Raw genomic sequence first — 21,582 nt, 5'->3', positions numbered from 1 at the left:
GTGCTGTGATTTATGATAATTTTTATTTTGAGTTATTGGTCTTTCTTAATTATATTCCTTTTTAAGAGTTTTTTTTAAGAATCTTACTGTGTGTTTGTGGCTCATTTTCCTTCCCTTATTTGACACCCACCCACATCTCTCTTGCACAAGGAGGAGTCAGGCATTTTGTGGGCTGCATCAATATTCATGTTAAACACTATTTTCAAAGGAAAAGTGGGTTGCATCTTCATAAATATTGCTTCAGCACTAAAGATGTCTGCCTTTACTTTATGTGATAACAAGTGCTGTGACGAAACAAAATTGATAACACCGTAACCAGCATGTACCTCGTTTCTCACAAAATGTGGATTATACCATGCACTTTTTATAGCCCTTGCTTTTGTTTCCCAGCTCAAGAGTACCACTGTAGTGTCTAATTACATGGGGATATTGTAGCTCATTGTAAATATGTATATTGTGTATTGTATCTTGTTGATATTGCATAGAAGCTGTTAGTTATTGTCCTTAAAGTGAAGCCAGGTGGGTCATGGGTAAGGATCAAATTGCAGGATGCATGTGAGGTGGAAGGCCAATTAGTATCCATTGTTCTCAACATGACTAGTTCAGACATTTTGTCTAGAGCCCAGTAGGGGACCTGTGGAAGTACAGCTCATCTCCACTCCCCCTCCAAGCCCCTGTTACAGCACCCACCAATGGTTAAGAAGTATAGACCCAGGGGTTTGCCCAGGAAGGGGAAAACACTGTGGAAATTAGACCCTTGATATAAGGAGCCACTCTGGGGGGGGAGGATATTCATTTTGGGACTGGAAGCTGATGGGTGGCTGGTTTTTAGAGTAACTGTTCTCTACCAGTGAAATAAATGAGCAGATCCACAGGTTGTCAAGTGTGGACTTGCCAGATGACTGTAACTCCTTAAGCTAGTGGGGTAAGGGACAGATAATGTGGTAAACCTGTATGGCATTTATTTGCTATGTGTACATATTATTTTAGTGTTGTTTTCATTACAATAAATGTATTGTTTTACTTTTTAACTACATTTGCATGAGTGACTAATAAGACCCTTAAAAGGTACTGGGTAGACTTCCTTGGCATAGGAAAGCACCTGTGGGTGGCCAGCCAGCGTGAAGTGGGTAGAATTGGGCCAGAAAACCCAGAATCTTCACAAGTGCCCTTTAAGACATAACGAATTAACTTTCACTGTGTCCATATGTAATTTTTTAAGTCTATAATTTGGTAGAAAATATCTTGTTGTTCCATCAACTCTGCCCATTTCAGTACCATTGTGTATTTGTTTTGGGGAGGGGGGGGTGTGATTTGTTTGTCGTTTGAATTTTTGTGTTAATTTCCTCTATGTGGCTGATTTAATTCACTTCGTTGCTCTATTGGAGGCTTACGTGATGGGGCTCTGCAGGATGTACTGAACCTGAAACATTGATGATTTTTTTATGGAGAGGCAAACAAAAATCAGTGTTTTTTTTTTTTGTTTGTTTGTTTTTTCTGGGTACCTCACCCCAACTTTCCCTCTCCCTAAAATTCTACTATTTAAAAATATTCACCTTTGTTAATATCCTTGGTATAATTAAATGTTTCTATTTTATCTTCACACTAAATGATATGTAAAGCTATTCATTATTTTGTGATAAGTATTGTTTTGTAGCCCTCCTCTGAATTGATTGTAGTTTATGACTTATGGTTTAACAATCTCTTGTCCCAAAACTGAAAGTGATAAAAGTATATTAAAGCTGCACTTCCACCTGCTCAATACAGTTTACTTACCACCTTCTTCTTCTATCTGGAGGCGCAGGGCTGCTCCATGCAGCCACTTTACTCAGGACTTCTCCATTCTGTAATATAGAACTGACAAATCAATTCTGTTTGCCACCTTAAAATAGGATGAGAAGGGTGTGAGCAGAAGGACCAATTACAAGCCGCAGTCTTCTTGTTGCAGTTTGTGATCGGTCCTCCTACGCATGCCTACCTGCCCAGTTTTTGATCATGGCTGTAAACGGAATCGGAGGAATTCCGGGAAAATCGGCTGCATGGTACAGCCCCCAGTGCTCAGGTTAGGGTAAGGAGAAGACTAGTAAAGTGTATCTATTAGATGAAACTTTAAATTTATTTTGATTTGTAGTAATGCTTTTTTGTTGCTTTTATTTAGGGTGCTGTTGCTAAAGGAAATGCCACAAAGGAATTTATTGAAAGTTTGCAATTGAAACCAGGGCAGGTGGTTTACAAATGCCCGAAATGCTGCAGCATCAAGCCTGACAGGGCTCACCACTGCAGGTACTGTTTCGCCATTCTGTCAAATTCCTCTCAAATATAATTCTAATGCTAAAAGCAAAGAGTCATTTTATGTAATTAGAGTGGAAAAGATTTTTTTTGCTAACATGAGGTAATTAATCTCAGTTGAGGAGGGATTTTTAGGGCAGAGCTTTCCAATTTACTACTTAAAACATTTCCATAATTGAACCTTGGAGCTAGTTTGCTAGATTAAAGATATACCGTATTTATTACTTGTATTATGGAAAATCTGACCAGCAGTTTTGAGACACACCTAAATGGTTTTTGAGAAAATTGGTAATTAAGAAAGGTGAGTAGAGGTAAATAATTTAAGCAGAATTACCGGATTTGACAGTGGAATATCACAACTAAATTAGTTAAATTTCAACCTATAGTTTGCCATTGTTAAAAGGTAATTGAGCCTAACTTCTTCCCATGTGTACAATTACTCTTGTCTGCATTTGATTTCTGTTGGGTGCTGTGACAGGCTGACCTCAGAGAAAAGCAGAATGAATGCTGCTGCAGACCAGCACCTGAGCAGTGTAAATATAATCCAGGAATGGCTCGCACAAATACAAAGAAACAACAAAATAATAAAAGATTATTAGATGGATGTAGTTCTCCAAACTAGTCCACAGGCTTTCACTCTGTGAGGAGATTCTTGGCTGTTTGTGGAATAATAAAGAAAAACTTTGTTTACTCAATATTATGATATATGAATCAACAGAAATGTAATATTGATAGCCCTCTGTAGTAGTATTTCCTTATTAAGTACCAGACATGTAACAAATAATAGAAAAAATTATGAGAATGAAAAAGGTGACCAAGAGAGACACACACACAATCTAGTATCTCTATCGTGTCACCGATACAAACTCAATTCCCTGATGGCGCTATAAGGTTGTAATGATATTTTATGAGTACCAAAAAGCTGCAGTCACAAGGTAGTGAATATACCTAAACCAATAATACTAAAAAAGAAAGTGTGTCTGCACTAATAAACAATGAAAACCATATAGAAAAACGGAAAGGAGTCACATTCTATTGCATAGAAGGAGGAAAAACCAGGAAATTATAAAATAAATATAAATCACATTTATTAATGTAGATCCTAAAAGGGATCTTAATACCAAAATAAGAACAATTTTATCATGTAGCATACATGAAGAATATTACATATAAACAAACAATCACAGATATAAAAATACAGAAAATTAAGATTGAAATATATAAAAACGGTACAATTCCAGAGTGGCAAAGAGCTGAAAAGTATGGTAATGAGATAAAGAATATAGTCAGCTTGGTGTGCATTGCAAAAATCAACCGGTTTGAGCGTTGATCATAATGCTGGGTAATAAACCAGCTACTCACAGTTGGTGATATATTGGTGATTCCAAGTTGAACACTGCAGTGTTGGAATGATATTATTAGGTCCTATAATCAGCTGAAAGCAATATGGAAGAATCCAAGTTGATGTCACTAAAACAGGTTGTTCTAATGATAGGCACAGTGATGGTACAACGGTATTCCACTTGTTACTATACAAGTCCAATTGGTGCAATAATGTCAAAGGATTCAACCTGGTATCTCTATACGGGTTTTTCCTGGTGGTATACACCCGATGGTCTAGTAATATAATTGAAGGAGAGTTCCGCTTAGCACTGATCAAATCGGAGTATAGCAGCAGGTATGAGAATAGTGGAACAATACTTCATTAGCTGGATCGATCGTATGAAATGTATCCAGATGATAGATGGTAAGCCTAGTCTAGCCAGTCAGCCATACTAGTTGCTCCCCCACAGAGATTTTAAAAAGGAGATAATGATCAGATGTATGCTTTATAAGGTACTTCACTTTCTATTTAAAGGAAAAAAACTTCTATAGGATTGCACCAGTTGATTGTGTAATTGCAGATTATTAATCAGGAAAAAGTACAATACACAGTGCACAACTGAATTGGCTATATGTGAATATAGTCGTACAAGTGACATGGCTAGATGTATAATGTATGCCACTACATTTGGTGAGTAATTATGTCACATGATTCATTGGACAATTCTATAAACATACATCATCTGCATTCCTAAATATGAGGGCTGCCTCTATCCAGATTCCTTTTTTCTGTCTGAGAACATGAGACAAGTATGTCTCACCACTTATTGTGCAAAGTGATAAAACAGGATGGCTGGTTTAAAGGTGCAGGTTTAGGTTCACAGATTAAAGGTGTTGGGCCTTCCCAATGTATTAGTGACCTGTTTCTAGGTATCGGTCTCAAGACAGATTAGTTTCGTGCATCTGCAAATGCTTGTTACAGATTTGAATTTCTTTTCCAGCGTATGCAAGAGATGCATTCGAAAAATGGATCACCATTGCCCATGGGTCAACAACTGTGTGGGAGAGAACAACCAGAAATTCTTTGTTTTGTTTACTGTGAGTATTTAAACATCTTTTACACCCAAATGAGAAATGTGGACCCCGTTAATGCTAGTAAACGCCCAAACTAATGTTTATAAGTGCTACCTAAGTAATACCCTGTTGTGTAAAAGTAAGAGCAGCATAACGTGTGGCAGTAAAGCTTATTCCCGTATGCTACATGTGCTGGCGGAGTGGGAGTTGAGATGCTTCACAGGTTAAGTCTGGTTTTAATTCTCAAGCTAGAACTCCAATGTTCAGATACAGATACCTCTGGATACACTGTATTAGAGAGTGTATCTATTCAACTGTTACTTATAGAAAGGAACTTGTATATGCAAAATAGTTCCTTTGGGTTTACGATGTCGATATTTAGACATAACATATTCTGTACAAACAACCTTTTTCTCTGCATGCTTCCATACATAATTCATTTTTGTTATACATTTTACCGGGGACTAGTAAAAAGTATTTCCCATAGGCTTCAGTGAAACTGACCCCGGAGATCACATTCTTTTGAGAAGTGGTACAATTCTTTCTGTGCTTTAAAGCCTTTTGCATGCTAAAGAGGACCAGTTACTTACTTTCTCCTCACTCCTGTGTGGCTTCCTTCCTTCATTAGCTGTGGTGTAAAAAGGGGAGTGAAGATAACAATATATGGGGGTATATTTACTAAACTGCAGGTCTGAAAAAGTGAGATGTTGTCTGTAGCAACAAATCCGATTCTAGCTTTCATTTATTTGGTACATTCTACAAAATGACAGCTAGAATCTGATTGGTTGCTATAGGTAACATCTCCACAAACCCGCAGTTTAGTAATGATACCCCATGGAGTGATCTCATGAGGAGTCTTTCATAGCTTTTCTGTGCTTTGTTCCAATTTGTGGAGCTTAGACGATCAAATCATACTACACCTGGTAAAAGTATTTTCTCAAAAGAAGACTGATCCTCTTTGCCAGAAGGTTTCGCCATTGTGTTGTTGTAGTTTTCCTTGTTCTGACTATAAAATAGCAAGTTAAGAGATTGTCCACATTGACTTGTAAATAAACGGTGACACCCTTTGCTGCATGTGAAGAGAAATTCACCATTAAGTGGATGCTGTAATCCTAGTTTATATATTGATAGCGGCACCGCTTTATTCCATTGCCTCTGTGCATGGACATGCCATGTTTTGAGTTCATTAGAGTCGTAACTAGCAATGTTTGCACCCAGGCATGGAGTTTTGTAGTTACGCCTCACGCCCTTTTCGTTTTAGACACTTCCACTTTCACCTTGTCATACCCCTCAGTTACACCTTTGTCAGTTGTTAAAAAGTTGGTCAATTTATGGCTTTAAAGAAGACTAATTTCTAGATCAATGAAAATCCTACAATTCAGGCAGAATTATAGCAACTGAAGGCTACTTTACATAGAAGATTGCAAGCGGGGCCTTCTCACCTCTTCTCTGTATTACTCAGTATTGTCTATTACTATGTTTGTCCCCAATTGTAAAGCGCTACGGAATTTGCTGGCGCTATATAAATTGGTGATGATGATAGTAGTGGTGTATAGCAAAGATAAATGCTGTATATTCATGTCGTGCCTGTACTTATTGGCAAGTTTTGTCTTATGTGGCTTTTAGGCATGTGTTTTACTGGCTGTATTGCTTTATGTGCCTTATGCACCACAAGAACAGTGTGACTTTCTTAGCATAATATACTCTGAAAAATTGAATGGAAACTTCAGAGAGTAAGCAATGTTTGTGGCTGGAGGTTTTACTTGCAACTGTTCAGGTGATTGTATAGATTTTCGAATCTGTGGAGACTAAGGGGTAGATTTACTAAACCTTCTAAAAAAGGAAAATTGGAGGTGTTACCCATAAAAACCAAACGGATTCTAGCTATCATTTATGTAATGCATTCTAGAAAATGATAGTTAGAATCTGATGGGTTGCTACGAGCAACAAGTTTGATAAATCTACCCCCAAACTTTTTAAAACCATAAACTGATTCATCTTTCAGATTTCTGTGTGTGTGCTGGAGCCTGGTAACTGACGGTATGTTTACCTTTCAGATGTACATAGCTTTGATTTCCTTACATGCCCTCACCATGGTAGGCTTTCACTTCCTGTACTGCTTTGAAGAAGACTGGACAAGTGAGTAATAGATATATAAATGTACTGTAAAATTAGATATTTAAGGATTATGGACATTGACACTAGACCAGGGGTGGGCAGTCTGTAGCGGTGCAGCAGTTGTTGAACTAGCACACTCATTGTACTATTTAATTTGACATTAGAGTAAAGTGTGGCCCTCCATATCTGCATGGTTGATTACATTTAAAAAAGAGTATGTACTCAATGGGGGCGGGGGGGGGGGGGAAGAGAGTATGAATATGACTAAACACTGCGTTCCTAACATGAAGGGGCATTTAATATCTGCTGAGTAGTAAGTTTGAGGGTAATTTAGTAAATAAATAAATACATTTAAATAGAGACTGTTCTTGTTTGTAGATATTTTATTTCCTTACTCATATGGTACTGTGCTTGAAAGTTGGAGCAAAATGTATGGATGAAATATCAGTATTGTGTAGGAGACTTGGATTCAGTAAAATAGGCACTGCTTGTCTGCTGTTTTTTCGCTGTTTATATTAGTTCTTATTTAGTATCTGGCTGTCAAGATATGCATTGACATCTGAGGCCTTGTTTTTTCATTTTTGTTTGCTGTCATTTAATATTTCAATATAATGTTTCAATGTTCTCCATGTATTACATTTATCTTGGAAAAATGTTCATCTCGCTAACTCCTTATATCATTTTATTTTATCTCTTTTTCTAAACTTCAGACATGAGAAAACCCTTGTTTTATTAAGAAGGAATAGTCATTGTGAACTTGAAAAACAACAAAAAACATTTTGTTCTTTCTTTGTTTTTTTGTTATGTTCTCTTTGAAACTTAAACTTTGTAAAATGTCCTTGAAAATTGTTGTTAGAATCTTGTTATAATGTGCTCTTTACATAACAGTCTCCAGGGACATTTTAGGGCTTGGACATGGTAAGCATCACCATGAGAGTAAGGAATAGGAGGACTTAAACAAAGGAGGGAAGTATTTGGTGTAATTATGGTGTTGGCAATCCGTTTGTTAGTCCAGCCATCAAGTGATACCATGCCATATGTGTGAGTTTACAGACTCTATGTAAATTACACTAAGGGATGCCTTTTACACTGCCATGCTGAGCATTTGACTCATCCCAGCTAATGGGTACTGTATAGGATTAGATTCTGAGCTCCTGATTTAGAGAGGCAAAATACCATTATATTGGTTGAATGGACATACTGTGTGTGCACTTGCAGATAGGGCATGGTGTCTTTTACACAGGCATAAAGCTTCAATCACTTCTCTCTCCTAATGAGGCAAGGCTTGACTCTCCTTTACAGGAAAGGGCCCACCGTATATTTTACTATATGTATGTAACTCCTTGATGGTCCATCACTAGGGCACATGGCTGTAACTGGGAAAGAACTGAATAATCACTCAAATTTAAACACTAAGTGGTATATTTACTAAGCGGTTCAGTAGAACCGCTAATTCCCCGAGCTTTGCAGTCATTTTTTAAAATTGGCGTTTTAAGAAAATGACTGCAAACTTCAGAGAATCAGCGGTTAGTCAGTACCGCCTCTTTTTATATATATATATAATAATATATATATATTACACACACCTGTGGAGTGGGATAACGAAAAAGGTCATTAAGGATTTTTAGCGATTGCTTGTATCAAAGTTGATAATAATGGGCTCATAGTTGTTCATAAAGACTTACGTCCCATAACATAACATGACATAACTAAAATATAGAGTATATTTCTTCCCTAATCCTGTATGTTGGTTTGTTTCCATAGAGTGCAGCTCCTTTTCACCACCAACCACAGTCATCCTACTTATTTTGCTTTGTTTTGAGGGATTGCTTTTCCTCATCTTCACTGCAGTGATGTTTGGGACCCAGGTACACTCCATCTGTACTGATGAAACGGTGAGTTCTTCCTTCACATTCTTGTATAAGCAATAGTGCTTCTCATCTCTGATATCTGGTCAAGTTCCGTCAATCATTTTATTTGGGGTTGTTATAATTTTTTTAAATTGTAATTATGATGTGATATCATAATTTGTGTATTGAATAGAACTTGGAACAGTTTTCTCAAGTTATCCAACTAAGGCCTTCTGGCATTGGGCTGTTGCACTTTGGGGGGGGGGGGGGGGTTATTAACTAGAACTGCTAATCCCTAAAAAGAACCTGTCTCGCTTTAATACATTTTATATTTTTACATCACTTTATATTTTCTGGCTTCCTTTTATGTTTAGCCATATTTTTAGTCAGTGTGGTTTCTTTATGTTGCAATAGATTACCACTGTACACAACCCAGAGAGCAGATAAGTGTCAGATGGCAAAGACATAAAGGGGGGAATTCAATTGGCCTCATTACTGTAAAAAGTAACGCCCCCTGCACACTGTTACCGATATTACGGTAATAGTGCACATATTTACCGTTAATACGGTAATTTCAACAACTGCTTTTTGCTCACGGCTCCCTGAGCCAGGAGCAGAAATCTGTGTTAAAATTACTGTATTAACAGTAATACACTTAGCACAGCACTATTCTGGGAGGAATTAAATTTCCCCCTAAAGAAGCTAGAAGTAATGGATGTAATAAAAAGGGTTTGTGTATACCAATAAACAAAAGTCGTCTGGTGAAAATCCTATTTAATTGGAAATACATACTTTATCTTGGTATATATTTTTATTAATAACCATATTTCATTACATAGTTTTATTTTTTAAGTGATTTGCTGCTTTTTAGGAACCATAAAACTTCATTGGATTTCTCATCCACCTTATTATACTTTTTTGTGACTTCAAGTATTACTACTTGTCCAGTCATTTCCCAATATTATATTTTCTCAAATTACCTTGCCATGCAATGATTCTTAAAAAATCGAATTACTTTATTGCCTGCCACCAAAAGCTCTATTTTATTATTATTATTATTAATAATAATAATAATAATATTATTATTATTATTATTATTATTATTATTATTATTATACAGGAAAGTATATTCACAATAATTTGCCAAGAGCAGCATTGGTACATGGGCACATAGTTGTCACTAATGTGTGTAAATCATTTTATTACAGAGTAGTATGGCCGATTGATGCACCAAATAACCTAAATATACACTAATGCTGAATTACGGCAATATAGTGTATATATAGTCGTTACCACATTATTCGTTAATAATATTGGTTTGCATTGGTTAAGTGGCTATTCAATGATTTATGTAAAGGTTATTTGTTCAATGTGTTTTTGCTTTGTTTGAGGGTTTTTTTATTACAAAGACAACAGTATTCTGTATGGTGCATTTAACCTTACGCATAAAATAGTGGAAGAGAGGCATGTCCTATAAGAAGCATGTGCTAGTTTGCTAAGTCACATACAGGTCTGTGTGCTGACTTGCTAAGAGGGGGACAAATGTATGCATTATGGAGATTCGCATTCTATGGACATGTTCTGTGCTGGTTTGCATTGTGGGAGCACTCTAGGGCACACTGTTTCATGGGAGCAATGCATTGGAATTTATTTATAGGTAACTAGAGAACCAATGGCACATATACTTTACTACACATATGGGTTATGTGAGGCAGTTGGTGATTTAAATAAAAAAGTGACAGCTTACATGGATTTTAGCAGATTTGTCAGTGGGGTGCCAACTTCGAAACAGGATTTGCAGACCTGAATGGGAAAACAAATTTCCTCACTTAACAAATATAAATATACTGTTTTATGTTTACTATAACAGATGATGGCAATAGTACTAATTACTCATAGGGTTTCTTAACTGCTGCTGTTTATTGGCACTCGACTAATTTTCATCTTTCAACCAGCTCTTGAAGTGTTTTATGCTTGCTCAGTGCTCGCCAGCTCTCTCATGGGGTGAGCCACATAAATATGTCATACTTCATACGCTGTAGATTGAAGTAGCTCTCCATGACTTAATAAATAACTTGCTGCTGTCAGTTAGTACTTATTCAATATTCCAAGAATAATAGCATCATCCATAATGCAGTGAACAAAATGCATTAAAACCTCTAGTAAACCTAGAGTAAACCTAAATACAAGTTGCCTTGAATAAAACCTATTAATAACAGCCCCAAATATGATGTACATGTGATATTTTTATACTTTCGCAGAACTGCATTGGTAGCCTGCTGCCTGGCAATATACATTTAAGATAGAAATTTTGCTGTGTATAGGAAAAAAATATTCCCACGCAATTAGAGCTTTCTGAAACCTCTTCAGTTATAAGCTTGTGAAATATTTACATATATATTTGTGAATATTATTATCAGCTGTTTTATATACAGCATCCTGCACTTTAAGTTTATGGTCTTTGAAAGGAGCACTCCCAGTTAAATGTTAAATTTTACCTGAGCCACTCCTTCCCCTTAGATGAGACTCTGGACGTGCATATCAAACCAGTCTTTATGTGAAACAGGTCCTGGTTTGTTCGGCTAGTTAAGTGTCTGCCCCATAATGTGTGGACCAATAGGAAGCCACAAGCTCTCTGCTTGCGACTTTCTAATGGTCTGCGCAGTCACAAACCCATCGGCTGCACACACAAAACCCACATTTGCCGGTGCAATGCAACAACATGCAGGCGCACCAGGAAAAATGTGGGATCTGCTAAGGGGACGGAGCAGCTCCGTTAAATGTTAATGTTTAACTAGTAGGAATCCTTTAAATTATATTGGAATATATCAGAATACAGAATTCTACACAACCTTGGTTAAAGTCTGGTTTAGGACCAAAGCGTTTTGATGAATGAAATCTAATATTTTCACTGCATTTTTGGATGTTGGAGCATTTCTTGGCTGTGTCATACTGTAGGAGATTAATTTGGGTAACCTTAGACTACCGCAAACCCTCATTGGCTGACTTTTGGATAACCCTTCTATTATTATATAGAGGTACGTTCGTCTTTATCTGGAAATCCGTTATCTATAAAGTTTGAAAAACCAGTAAGTAATTGCTTCTGTTTAGTAATGATGTCCTAAATAGTGACATGATCACTGAGAATTTCCTCCTCGCCACTAAACAATCTAATAAGGAGAGAAATGCCAACAACAAGTATGTGGAACTGAGATCATTTTGTTTTAAACCTAGTGTATTTTAGACATGGTGCTCCATATTCCGCAACAAAATGCTTAAACAGAATACCCTGATTCCCAAGCTTTTCAGCTAATGGATCCTATACCTGTACACTTTAGGGCTTCAAAAGTGGGACTTAGCCAGGTACTCTTCTGATGTGCTTGTGGAAATTTTGACTCTCTTGTAATGAAAAACATAGGAGGAGGGCCAAGTAATTAATGTTTTGCCGTCACTATTTTATAATGTATTAATAGTAATATTTTTATGTAGTAGAACTTGACTGATATATAGAGAGTGTTTCATCATCAATTGCCTTCTGTAACCTTTCTATTGTCTAATCTAAAACTATTATCTTCTTCAATGTATGTGTTTAATTAACTGATCTGTGGTGTTGGTGGCCTAGATTTTGCAATATAGTCTTAGTAGATGCTATGAATTTACCCAGTTTCTAGCGATCAGATACATTCCACCGATTTCCTGTCCCACTACTAAGGAGCTCAAATGACATAGACACTTTGACCCATTCCCACAGGACAAATTTGAATTCATTTATGACCATTATATTGTCCTGTGAAGTAGAACTATAAAGAGCCAACCAGCTTTTACTGAAAGTTTTTGATCTTTCTGTTTTCAGGGAATAGAACAGTTGAAAAAGGAAGAGAGAAGATGGGCTAAAAAAACAAAATGGATGAACCTGAAAGCAGTATTTGGCCATCCGTTCTCTATAGCATGGCTTAGCCCCCTCGCCACACCAGACCAGGGAAAAGCAGACCCTTACCAATATGTGGTCTGAAGATATCTGTGCCTGCTTTTGCCACACAGAAAAACACCACATTACTACCATTTACCAACTTCACATTGAATGTTTCATAAAGAAAACAACTCACTTTATTTTTTTATGATAAGAATTACTGCTGAGATGAAGCCGCCAACATACAGCAGTTCTGTTTGTTTTTCTGGAACTACTTGTTTTCTGTTTTTCTGTGATTTCTCTGCCTTCTTCACAATAACAAATTGATTCTTTCCTTGGCTCACAACTGCTTCCAACTCTGCTAACCAACCTGGCTTTTGACTTCATCTGCCATCATTTGCCATAGCTGACTGTGCCAACTAACCACTGACTTGTTGTTGGGTCTAGTAATTAGGACACATTTTCTGAAAACCAGAATGTGTCTTGGTTTGCAACTTCTGGAAATCCTGTGTAGGTGGAGGCAAATCTGTATCACTTCAAATTTATTTTGCTTGTATTAGTAGTAGTCTGGGGTTTGGAGGTTCAAAGAAAACCTTTTTTTATATATAGTTTAGTAACATTTGGTTTAACAAAGATATTTACATTCTCTGATGAGAAGACCGTAAACTGTAGAACAACAGAAACACATTTAGTTAATGCCGCAATTAAATTGTAATACTCTCCACCTAAGTTATATAACTTGCAACAGTTGTATAAAAGGATATAATATCTTCTCTGATGATTGATTGCCATTTGTATTCATTTAAATGTCAGCACATGAGTTGTTTACTTTACATCCAAGTCTACTGTATTTTATTGCAAAAATGTACAACCTTTGGTGCCCCACCTCGTCTTGGTTCTCAATGATGCTCAGCCTTGCCCCTCCCTCGGAGTGAAAGGAATATTGAGCCCTATCGTATACAAACGTCAAAGGTCATAGTGGTTTCTTGATGCAAGAGTTACAAATACAAACACCTGCAGCCAAACCAATTGACACCTAATGATGTAAAAAAATGTTACTCATCACCTTCCCTGCAGCTGGTGGCTAAATATCATCTAAAATGTTACCAGACAAATTGGCAAGTAAGACTCCTAATCAAGTATATAAACAAGAACAACAACAATAATCTTGCGCTGAGCAAAAAATATATATTAATAAATATATAGAATCACGAGCAGCTGAATCAGAGAAAGGGCTAATTGCCAAAAACCCTTTAAATAGCTAGACAGAGATAAAAAATATTTGACAGCGCTAAATGATCTTCTGTATCTAATTTATTGGAACGGAATATATTATGATAATAAAACATACAGAAAATCACAACATAGGAGACCGGTCTCTCAGTATAATATAAGTCTCCTACTCAAATAAACAAAATTTCACTAGAACATTTTAAGTATCAATATGCTTTATTTTCTCTCTGGCGTGTTGCAAACATTGTTATCAGTCAAACATTTCCATTAGGTAAAAATTCAACTTTAGGCCATATGTCCTTTACAGAAGGTGGTGTTTAAAATGGGGACATTATCTGTGTATTGTTTGGAACTGGAAGGTTTGCTTCCTGTAAGATGACACCACAAGTGATGGAAATGTTTTGGTTTTTACAACAAACACTAATCGTTCAATTTAAAAGGGTACTGACTGCATGCCTTGTACTTGGATGTATCTAGTAAATACAATACCAGTGCTAGTAATAGTACTGTGTTCATTGGATCATGTATTCCTCCCATTGTACAGATATGGGATCTCTTACTAAATAACGCTTTATCTAGAAAGTTCCAAACTGTGAAAAGGAAACAAAATAATTTATGACTGATTTTGTTAAACACACAGACATGGCAACTAAGGGGCATATTCAATTGTTGGCGTTTTCCACCGCGGAAAAAGTATTACTATTATTACGGTAATACTAAGCCAGATTTCAGCTCGCAGCTCCCTGAGCCGTGAGCTAAAATCCATCGTGAAATGTACCATAATAACGGTATTTACGCGCACTATTACCGTAATGACGGTAATAGTGCACGCCCCACGTTACTTTAGGCAGTAACGCCAACAATTGAATATGCCCCTAAGTGTTTCCCCCTGTAGTTCGTATGAGGCGCTCTGCTATACAATGTAATACGGAGATGAATACTAAATGCAGTGTGTGGAAAGACAGTTTTTTAAATGTGCTTAAGTATATATTAGCCACAGTACTCCAAATTAAGAAAAAATCTCTTATTCATAATATCCCAAGTATTCCAGATGCCATTACTATACCTATTTTCTAAACTAGGTTACTGTGTCTTCATACTGGGACGTAATTGTGTAATTCCCAATTATCGCATTGCATATCAATATGTCAAAAAAATAAAAGGAAAGACAAAATTATTCTAATGCTTCTGTTAAATCCTATGTTACCGAATCTGGTTTGAATGATGGCAACTAGTTGATTATTAATTCACTGGCTTGTGAAGCAAAATGTCTACAGATAAACCAAGGCAAAAGGAATAAACCTTGAATACATGGATCCTAAATATTAGGTATTATTGGGCCATATAACCATAACCAGTATGGGAGTGGAAACAGTCAAAGGATCCTTTTAGTTCTACATTGGATAAGGAGGGATCTCTCACACAACTAATTATGTGTATGAGCCATATGAAGCCATTGTTTTTGTTAATATGGTTGACGAGGACTCATTTAGCTTTGCACCATGTACTCCTAACTCATTAAAGACTTCATTAACAAAAGTGTTTTTTCTTGAATTGAAATACATGTGATCTGATTTTACAACTCCCTTAACCGACTATCATTTTTTTTTTATATTCAAGATTCATATAAAATACATTCACCTACCCTAGGACATAACAGCACATAATGTACAGATTCTTCAAAATTGAAAACGCAAACAACTAATAAAGTGTAAATGTGCATTAACCCACAACAACCATGCATTTGCTTTAATTGCACTATATTGGTATTCTTGCCCTTTGGTAAAAAAAAAAAAACAACCCAGATTGAATGTAACATGTAATATTTATAATGGATATTAGCACTGTTCCTTCTAATTATTCCATCTGTTTTCATATATTTGTGTTGAACTACTTCTCCCATGGATAATGGCAAATAGAGCATTATGGGGAATGTAGTTCTACAACATTTAGTCCCCTAGCTTCCCATCTCTGTATTACAGCCTGGTACTGCATCATTATAGAACCATCATGCAGAAGGCTGTACGTACATAGCTGTGTTAAAGGAATATACACTTTAGATTTTATTTTTCTTATGTTATGTATAGATATAAATATATACATGTATATTCAGAACACATTCCATACATAAACTGTTGCAGAATTTTTTTTTTTATTTTTTTTTTTCGTTTGTATTATATTTTGGCAATAAATTGTGCCATATGTATTTTTTTTGTAATATAATTAAGTTTAGGTTTTAGAAATGATAAAGGTTCTGATTTCCTGCTAGATGTTGAAACGGAGGCCTTTGTAAATGGGCTTCCCATGTTTTTTAAAACAATGGAACAGATTACCACTTTAAAACATGTTTTATGTAAAAATGTGAACTGAAAGCTGCATCTCATTGAGCTCTGTACAGTATACGCCTCCATACTGAAAATAAAAAACAATAATGCAATAAAGGTTTTCCAAGAAAAGAACTGTATGATCTGTTTGTTCTATATATGTTTTTTTGTTGTTGTTTTTTTTTTTAATGCTATTTTAAAGCACTGCTAGAGAAGCAATCCTTTATGTACCAAAAATATGTGAAATAGTGTGTGGCAAGGGATCTTGCTATTCTGCGGTCATCAGTCCACTGTATAATCTGGCCTGTAGAGAAAGCCTTGCCCATTCTCCATTGATATCACACATCCTGAGTATTTTGCTCATTGTAGAGTGGGTGAGCGTTTCCTTCCTGATTATATCCAGCCAGATTACACAAAGGATTGCAGTGATTCTCAGTATTACAATGGCAATAAGGGAGACCCTTGCTACAGATATGTACTTACTGCTGATGTTCCCTCCTTCTCTCTCGAAGTTTCAGAACAGCGGGAGCTCAAACTTCTGAAACCACACTAGACACTAGAAGCAAGTATCCAAAACTCTGTAGTTGGATGTGTAGTTGATGATTTTCAACCGATATCTGGGGGTCAATGTATCAAGCTGAGAGTTTTACGGCAGGTTTGAAAAAAACAATCCGATTCTAGTTATCATTTATTTAATACATGCTACAAAATGACAGTTAGAATCTGATTGGTTGCTATAGGCAACATCTCCACTTTTCAAACCCGCCTGAAACCTCTCAGCTTGATACATTTACCCCCTGGTGTTCCCTGAGCCTAAACTCACAGGGTGTACACTTGGGACTTCTGGGTCAAGTCCCGCAGACAGGAGACAGAAAGATACAACAATAACTTTATTAGAGATTTACCTAATGCAAGTTCTCTAAATCAGCAAGAGCATAAAAACATTTAAATATAAGCCAGATCAACAGGTCCCAATAAACACCAGTTTACTGCTAGACTTCACAGAACTTTCCCACACTGTCCATGATTAATGCACAACCGATCTGGATGCGATACGATTGTGTAGTACCACGGAGTCTGATGGAGTTACTGTTCAGCTGAGCCAACAAGTCTGCAAGTTCACGATTATAGAATAAGATAAGCAGAGCAAACGACTTTCCAATCCCAAGAAAAGCTTCTAATCCAATAGCCCCGAAACTTCCAGGCAACAAGTGGCAGAAGCCGAGACTTCTATGCCAGCAGTTTTCAGAAGTAATGGTGCTCACACCCGGAGCTCCTTCGCATCCTCTGTTAAAAGGGGGTTTCAATTCCCACGGCCATAGTCCATCCTGCAAAGGATGGTCTTAGGAAAAGGTCTCCCCTGGTTGGTAGAGCTCAAAGAGAGGCTGCACAAGACAGTAGGTCATGTCTTAAGGCTAACATGTCGTTGTCCCCCTCCCCCACTGCAATTTTCATGCCACAGTGTCTGGCTCAGAGAATGGTGGGATCTTGATGTAATTAATCCCTTGGTGTTGGTGGGTGTTGGCCGGTCACTCCCCGTTTTCACCCCTTTTAGTCATTGGTGACATCAGATGGACTCCAGTTGCTCCCAGCTTCCTGTCCTTAGTGTCTTTATAGGAACTGAATGGCCCAGAATAAAACATCACACCTGGCCCTGTTTAAGAACAATAGCTAGGACTGCTCAATACTATACTCCGGGTGACTGCTGGGAGATGGTAATCTTGGTTACGCCCATTCCTCAAGAGTCCTTAAAACACTTGCAAAACGGGCCTGGGACAGTCCATTTTGTCACATCTCTATCTTAGGAATAATGGGAGATTCCCCACTTACCATTCTGTTTGAGGTAGCAAATAACAATAAAAAAAAACCAATCCATTCCCTTTAATTTAATCAACAAAGCAAGCAAAATGACTACTCACATTCTGAAGTAGAACTTGGGAGTGCATTCATATACTCACAATAGAATAGTTCTAAAGTGGTGAAATTTTCATGCATAATGACATACTTACATGAGATTGTTCCATCATTTCAAAATATGTATTCTTTGGGAAATCATGTTCCTTTAACCCCTTTGTTGCTGAGGCTTCTCTCACCCCCTGTGCTGAGCCTATTTTGAAACTTTGTTTATGCAGTATCCACCCAAATACCATGTTATTGTTTTTTCGAAAACTTAGAATTTTCTGAAAATACCATTAGTTTGCTTATACTTTGACACAGATAGCATGTATACCCAAAATGGCCTAAAAAGTGTATTGTTTTGTTTGTATTGAAATTGCAAGCAAGTGAACTAAAAGCAAATGTGTATAATAGGTTTTCTTTTGTTTTTGTTTTGTTTTTTATTAAAAAAAAAAGCACAATTAAGAAGTACTTTGTGGTCCTTACTTTGGCATTAATCCATCTTTCTGAAATAGCACAAGCAGGATTCTACAGAGAGGTTTTTACAGTAAAATCTGCATTTTTTTATTGCTAGTTTTCACTGTCATTTTTAAAAATAGACAAACTATAGCATTAAATGATGGTATCTCTGAGTTTATTAACGTCAGGATGGGGATGTGGATATCAGGGCCACCCCATCACTGGCCTTCTTAATGCTTTCTGTAATGTAGGGTGCAATTGTCTTGTGATCACGTTAATTATCACCAAACAATAATTACTAAGGGCCACATAAGTTTACTGAAGCCAGGACTTCCTAATGATTTCTGTAGTGTAAGGTGGTGGAGTGGTAAATTATTAGTTGTTAGTTATTTGTCCATGTGTGTGAAGGATGGGTGGAACTCATCTATAGCATTTTATAGGTATATGTGCAAGTTAAATACCAATTGTCCTTAGCACTGAAGGGGTTAAAAGTACTGTAACCAGAGCATTTTTTGCTTCTTAGACTTGTCTAATAGAGGTAAACACATGCTATACATAGTTTCTGCTATTCCTCTGTCTATAACAAATGTAGTCGGTTATGATGTCTTCCCTTTCCCCATCTATCATTCTATAAAATTTAATACAAACAGAGATATATGAATTGCAAAATACATATAAACTATGCAGTGTTCCCTCTAAGCTGAGCAATCTGGAAATGATAGAGTTAAACCTGTATCTTACTAGGAAACATCCTGCAGATTGTGAATGCAAACCTTTCGGGTGGAGCCCTCATTAGAGTGACCTTTTAACTCTTTCCTTTCCAGATTGCTCAGCTTAGAGGGAACACTGACACTATGGGGTATATTTACTAAACTGCGGCTTTGAAAAAGTGGAGATGTTGCCTATAGCAACCAATAGATTCTAGTTATTTATTTAGTACATTCTACAAAATGACAGCTAGAATCTGTTTGGTTGCTATAGGCAACATCTCCATTTTTTATTTTTTTTAAACCCGCAGTTTAATAAATATACCCCATAGTGTATTTACAGTCTATATGCATTTTGCTCTATAATAGTTAAATATACCCCATAGTGTATTTACAGTCTATATGCATTTTGCTCTATAATAGTTAACAGCTCACTGTGAACGTCTTCAAGGTTTTCCTCTTTGTTGGCCACATGTGTATACCACAAACAGTCCAGTTTCTACTGCAGGTCAAGACAATTGGACTGTTTCCTGTGAAGATGAGATGTGGCCAGATGTGTCACGATCAGAAGTGAATGTCATGTACAAAGGTTGGGGAGTTGTTTTAAAGTGATTGCATTTTCACCTATTGTCCCTTTAAAATGATACTTTTTACTAATGCATTATTAAAAGAAAATAATTACAAAACAAACATACAGTTTTCCTAATAATCCTAGTAGTCTAGTTTTTGTCCTCAAAGACACAATTAAACTAGCAATTTCCACCCACACTCTTTTCAGGAAATAAAAATAGCCTTAAAGGGAATGTCTACATTTAACTGGCATTTTACCCTCCTCCTTCAAACACACTTTTATCTCCCCCATTCTTAAGAAACCCAAATTTGACCCCACCTCTCTTGCCAACTACTGCCCCATATCACTTCTCCCCTTTGCCTCCAAACTACTTGATTGGATTGTCTGCAGCTGCCTCTCCAGTCACCTCTCGGCTAACTCGACCCCTCCGATATGGATTCCACTCCACTTAAATTGTCCCGGCCAAAGTTACTAATGACCTCCGCTCAGCTAAATCCAGGGGTCACTTCTCCCTGCTTATTCTCCTGAACCTCTCTGCTGCCTTTGACACCGTGGACCACCCCCTCCTTTTGCAGACTATTCTTTCTCTCAGCCTCTCTGGCATTGTCATGGTTAACCTCTTACCTTGGCAACCGCACCTTCTCTGTTTCTACCCCTGACTCCTCCTCATCCCCCTCCGCCCTCCCCGTTGGAGTATCTAAGGGCTCTGTTCTCAGCCCTCTTCTTTTCTTTGGTCATCAGTATCACCTGTACGCCAATGACATTCATCTCTACATCTCTTCTCCTGACCCTCCTCCTCCCCCCCCCCCGGTCCTCTCTCATGTTTCTGACTACACTTCTGCCATCTCCTTTTGGATGTCCTCACTTTTTATCAAAATCAACATTGCTAAAACTGAACTCTTAGTTTTACCTCCTAAATCTTCTCCCCATCAAGATTTATCCTTCACCATTAATAACACCACCATCTCTCCAGTTCCCTTCGACTCCTCCCTCTCTTTTGACCCCCACATTCAATCTATTGGTCGATCCTGTCGCTTACAACTATGGAATATTGCCCACATCCGACCCTTCTGATCTCAGGATGGTTGTACATGTGCCTCAGCCATCCAATCAGGTGTTGCTATAGAACAGTTTTCAATATACTGTTTTTCTCAGAATCACACAGAAGCCACATTTTAAAGACGAGTAAGCCAAATAAACTTGGTGCTTTGGATTTGATTGGAAATGTGCATGGCAGAAAAAAAATGTCATTTCACCTTAGGACCCTTTATTTATTTAAATGTTTCTTTTGTTCTCCTAAAATAATGCTTTATTAAACCTCATTTATGTCTTATCAAAGGTGAATTAACTGCAGTTTTGTAAATGAGCCTTAATATTTCTAATATGACCTTTTCCAGAACTTAGGCTGGGTACACACCACTGTGTTTTCAGCAGGTTATTGGGCCAGTCAGACTATAAACGACTGGTTGACCCAGTGGTTCCCAAGCTGCATGCCGTGGCGATCTCACAGGGGTGTCACGGCCAGGGCCAATTGTAAGCAAGGCAGGGAACTTCTTGGTAAATATTTTGGCATAGGGGCAGTGCCGTAACTAGACACTTTAGTGCCCTGGGCGAGACAGGACACCGGCGCCCCCCATCTAAGTGGGAGTGACATTTGCCAAGTGGGTGTGGCCAACCTAATATGGGGGTGTGACTACTGAAAAAATTCTGTTACACATATTTGCAAATGCATGATAAGCCGGATGCATGAATATATATATATATATATATAGAGAGAGAGAGAGAGATCTATAACTATCTATATTTCTGATGCATTTGGATTATCATA

At 37.2% G+C, this 21,582-nt stretch overlaps 1 protein-coding gene across 7 annotated transcripts in view; it reads left to right on the top strand.

The window, feature by feature from the left end:
* The window catches only part of ZDHHC3 (zDHHC palmitoyltransferase 3), a 44,293-nt gene that overhangs the window by 14,463 nt on the left and 8,248 nt on the right, over positions 1-21,582 (top strand). For 6 of the 7 annotated variants that reach the window (XM_075212491.1, XM_075212493.1, XM_075212495.1 and 3 more), the window contains 4 exons: positions 2,159-2,283; positions 4,614-4,710; positions 6,744-6,825; positions 8,569-8,699. In XM_075212491.1, coding sequence (XP_075068592.1) covers positions 2,159-2,283; positions 4,614-4,710; positions 6,744-6,825; positions 8,569-8,699 — 435 coding nt within the window. Of the gene's footprint in view, positions 1-2,158; positions 2,284-4,613; positions 4,711-6,743; positions 6,826-8,568; positions 8,700-12,507; positions 16,257-21,582 lie in introns of those variants that run through there. The other variant, XM_075212497.1, reaches the window with a different exon arrangement.

This window comes from Mixophyes fleayi, chromosome 5, assembly GCF_038048845.1.
Source record: "Mixophyes fleayi isolate aMixFle1 chromosome 5, aMixFle1.hap1, whole genome shotgun sequence".
NCBI lineage: Eukaryota > Metazoa > Chordata > Amphibia > Anura > Limnodynastidae > Mixophyes > Mixophyes fleayi.
The sequence above is the reverse complement of the archived record's forward strand: the minus strand, read 5'-3'. Positions and strand labels throughout refer to the sequence as shown.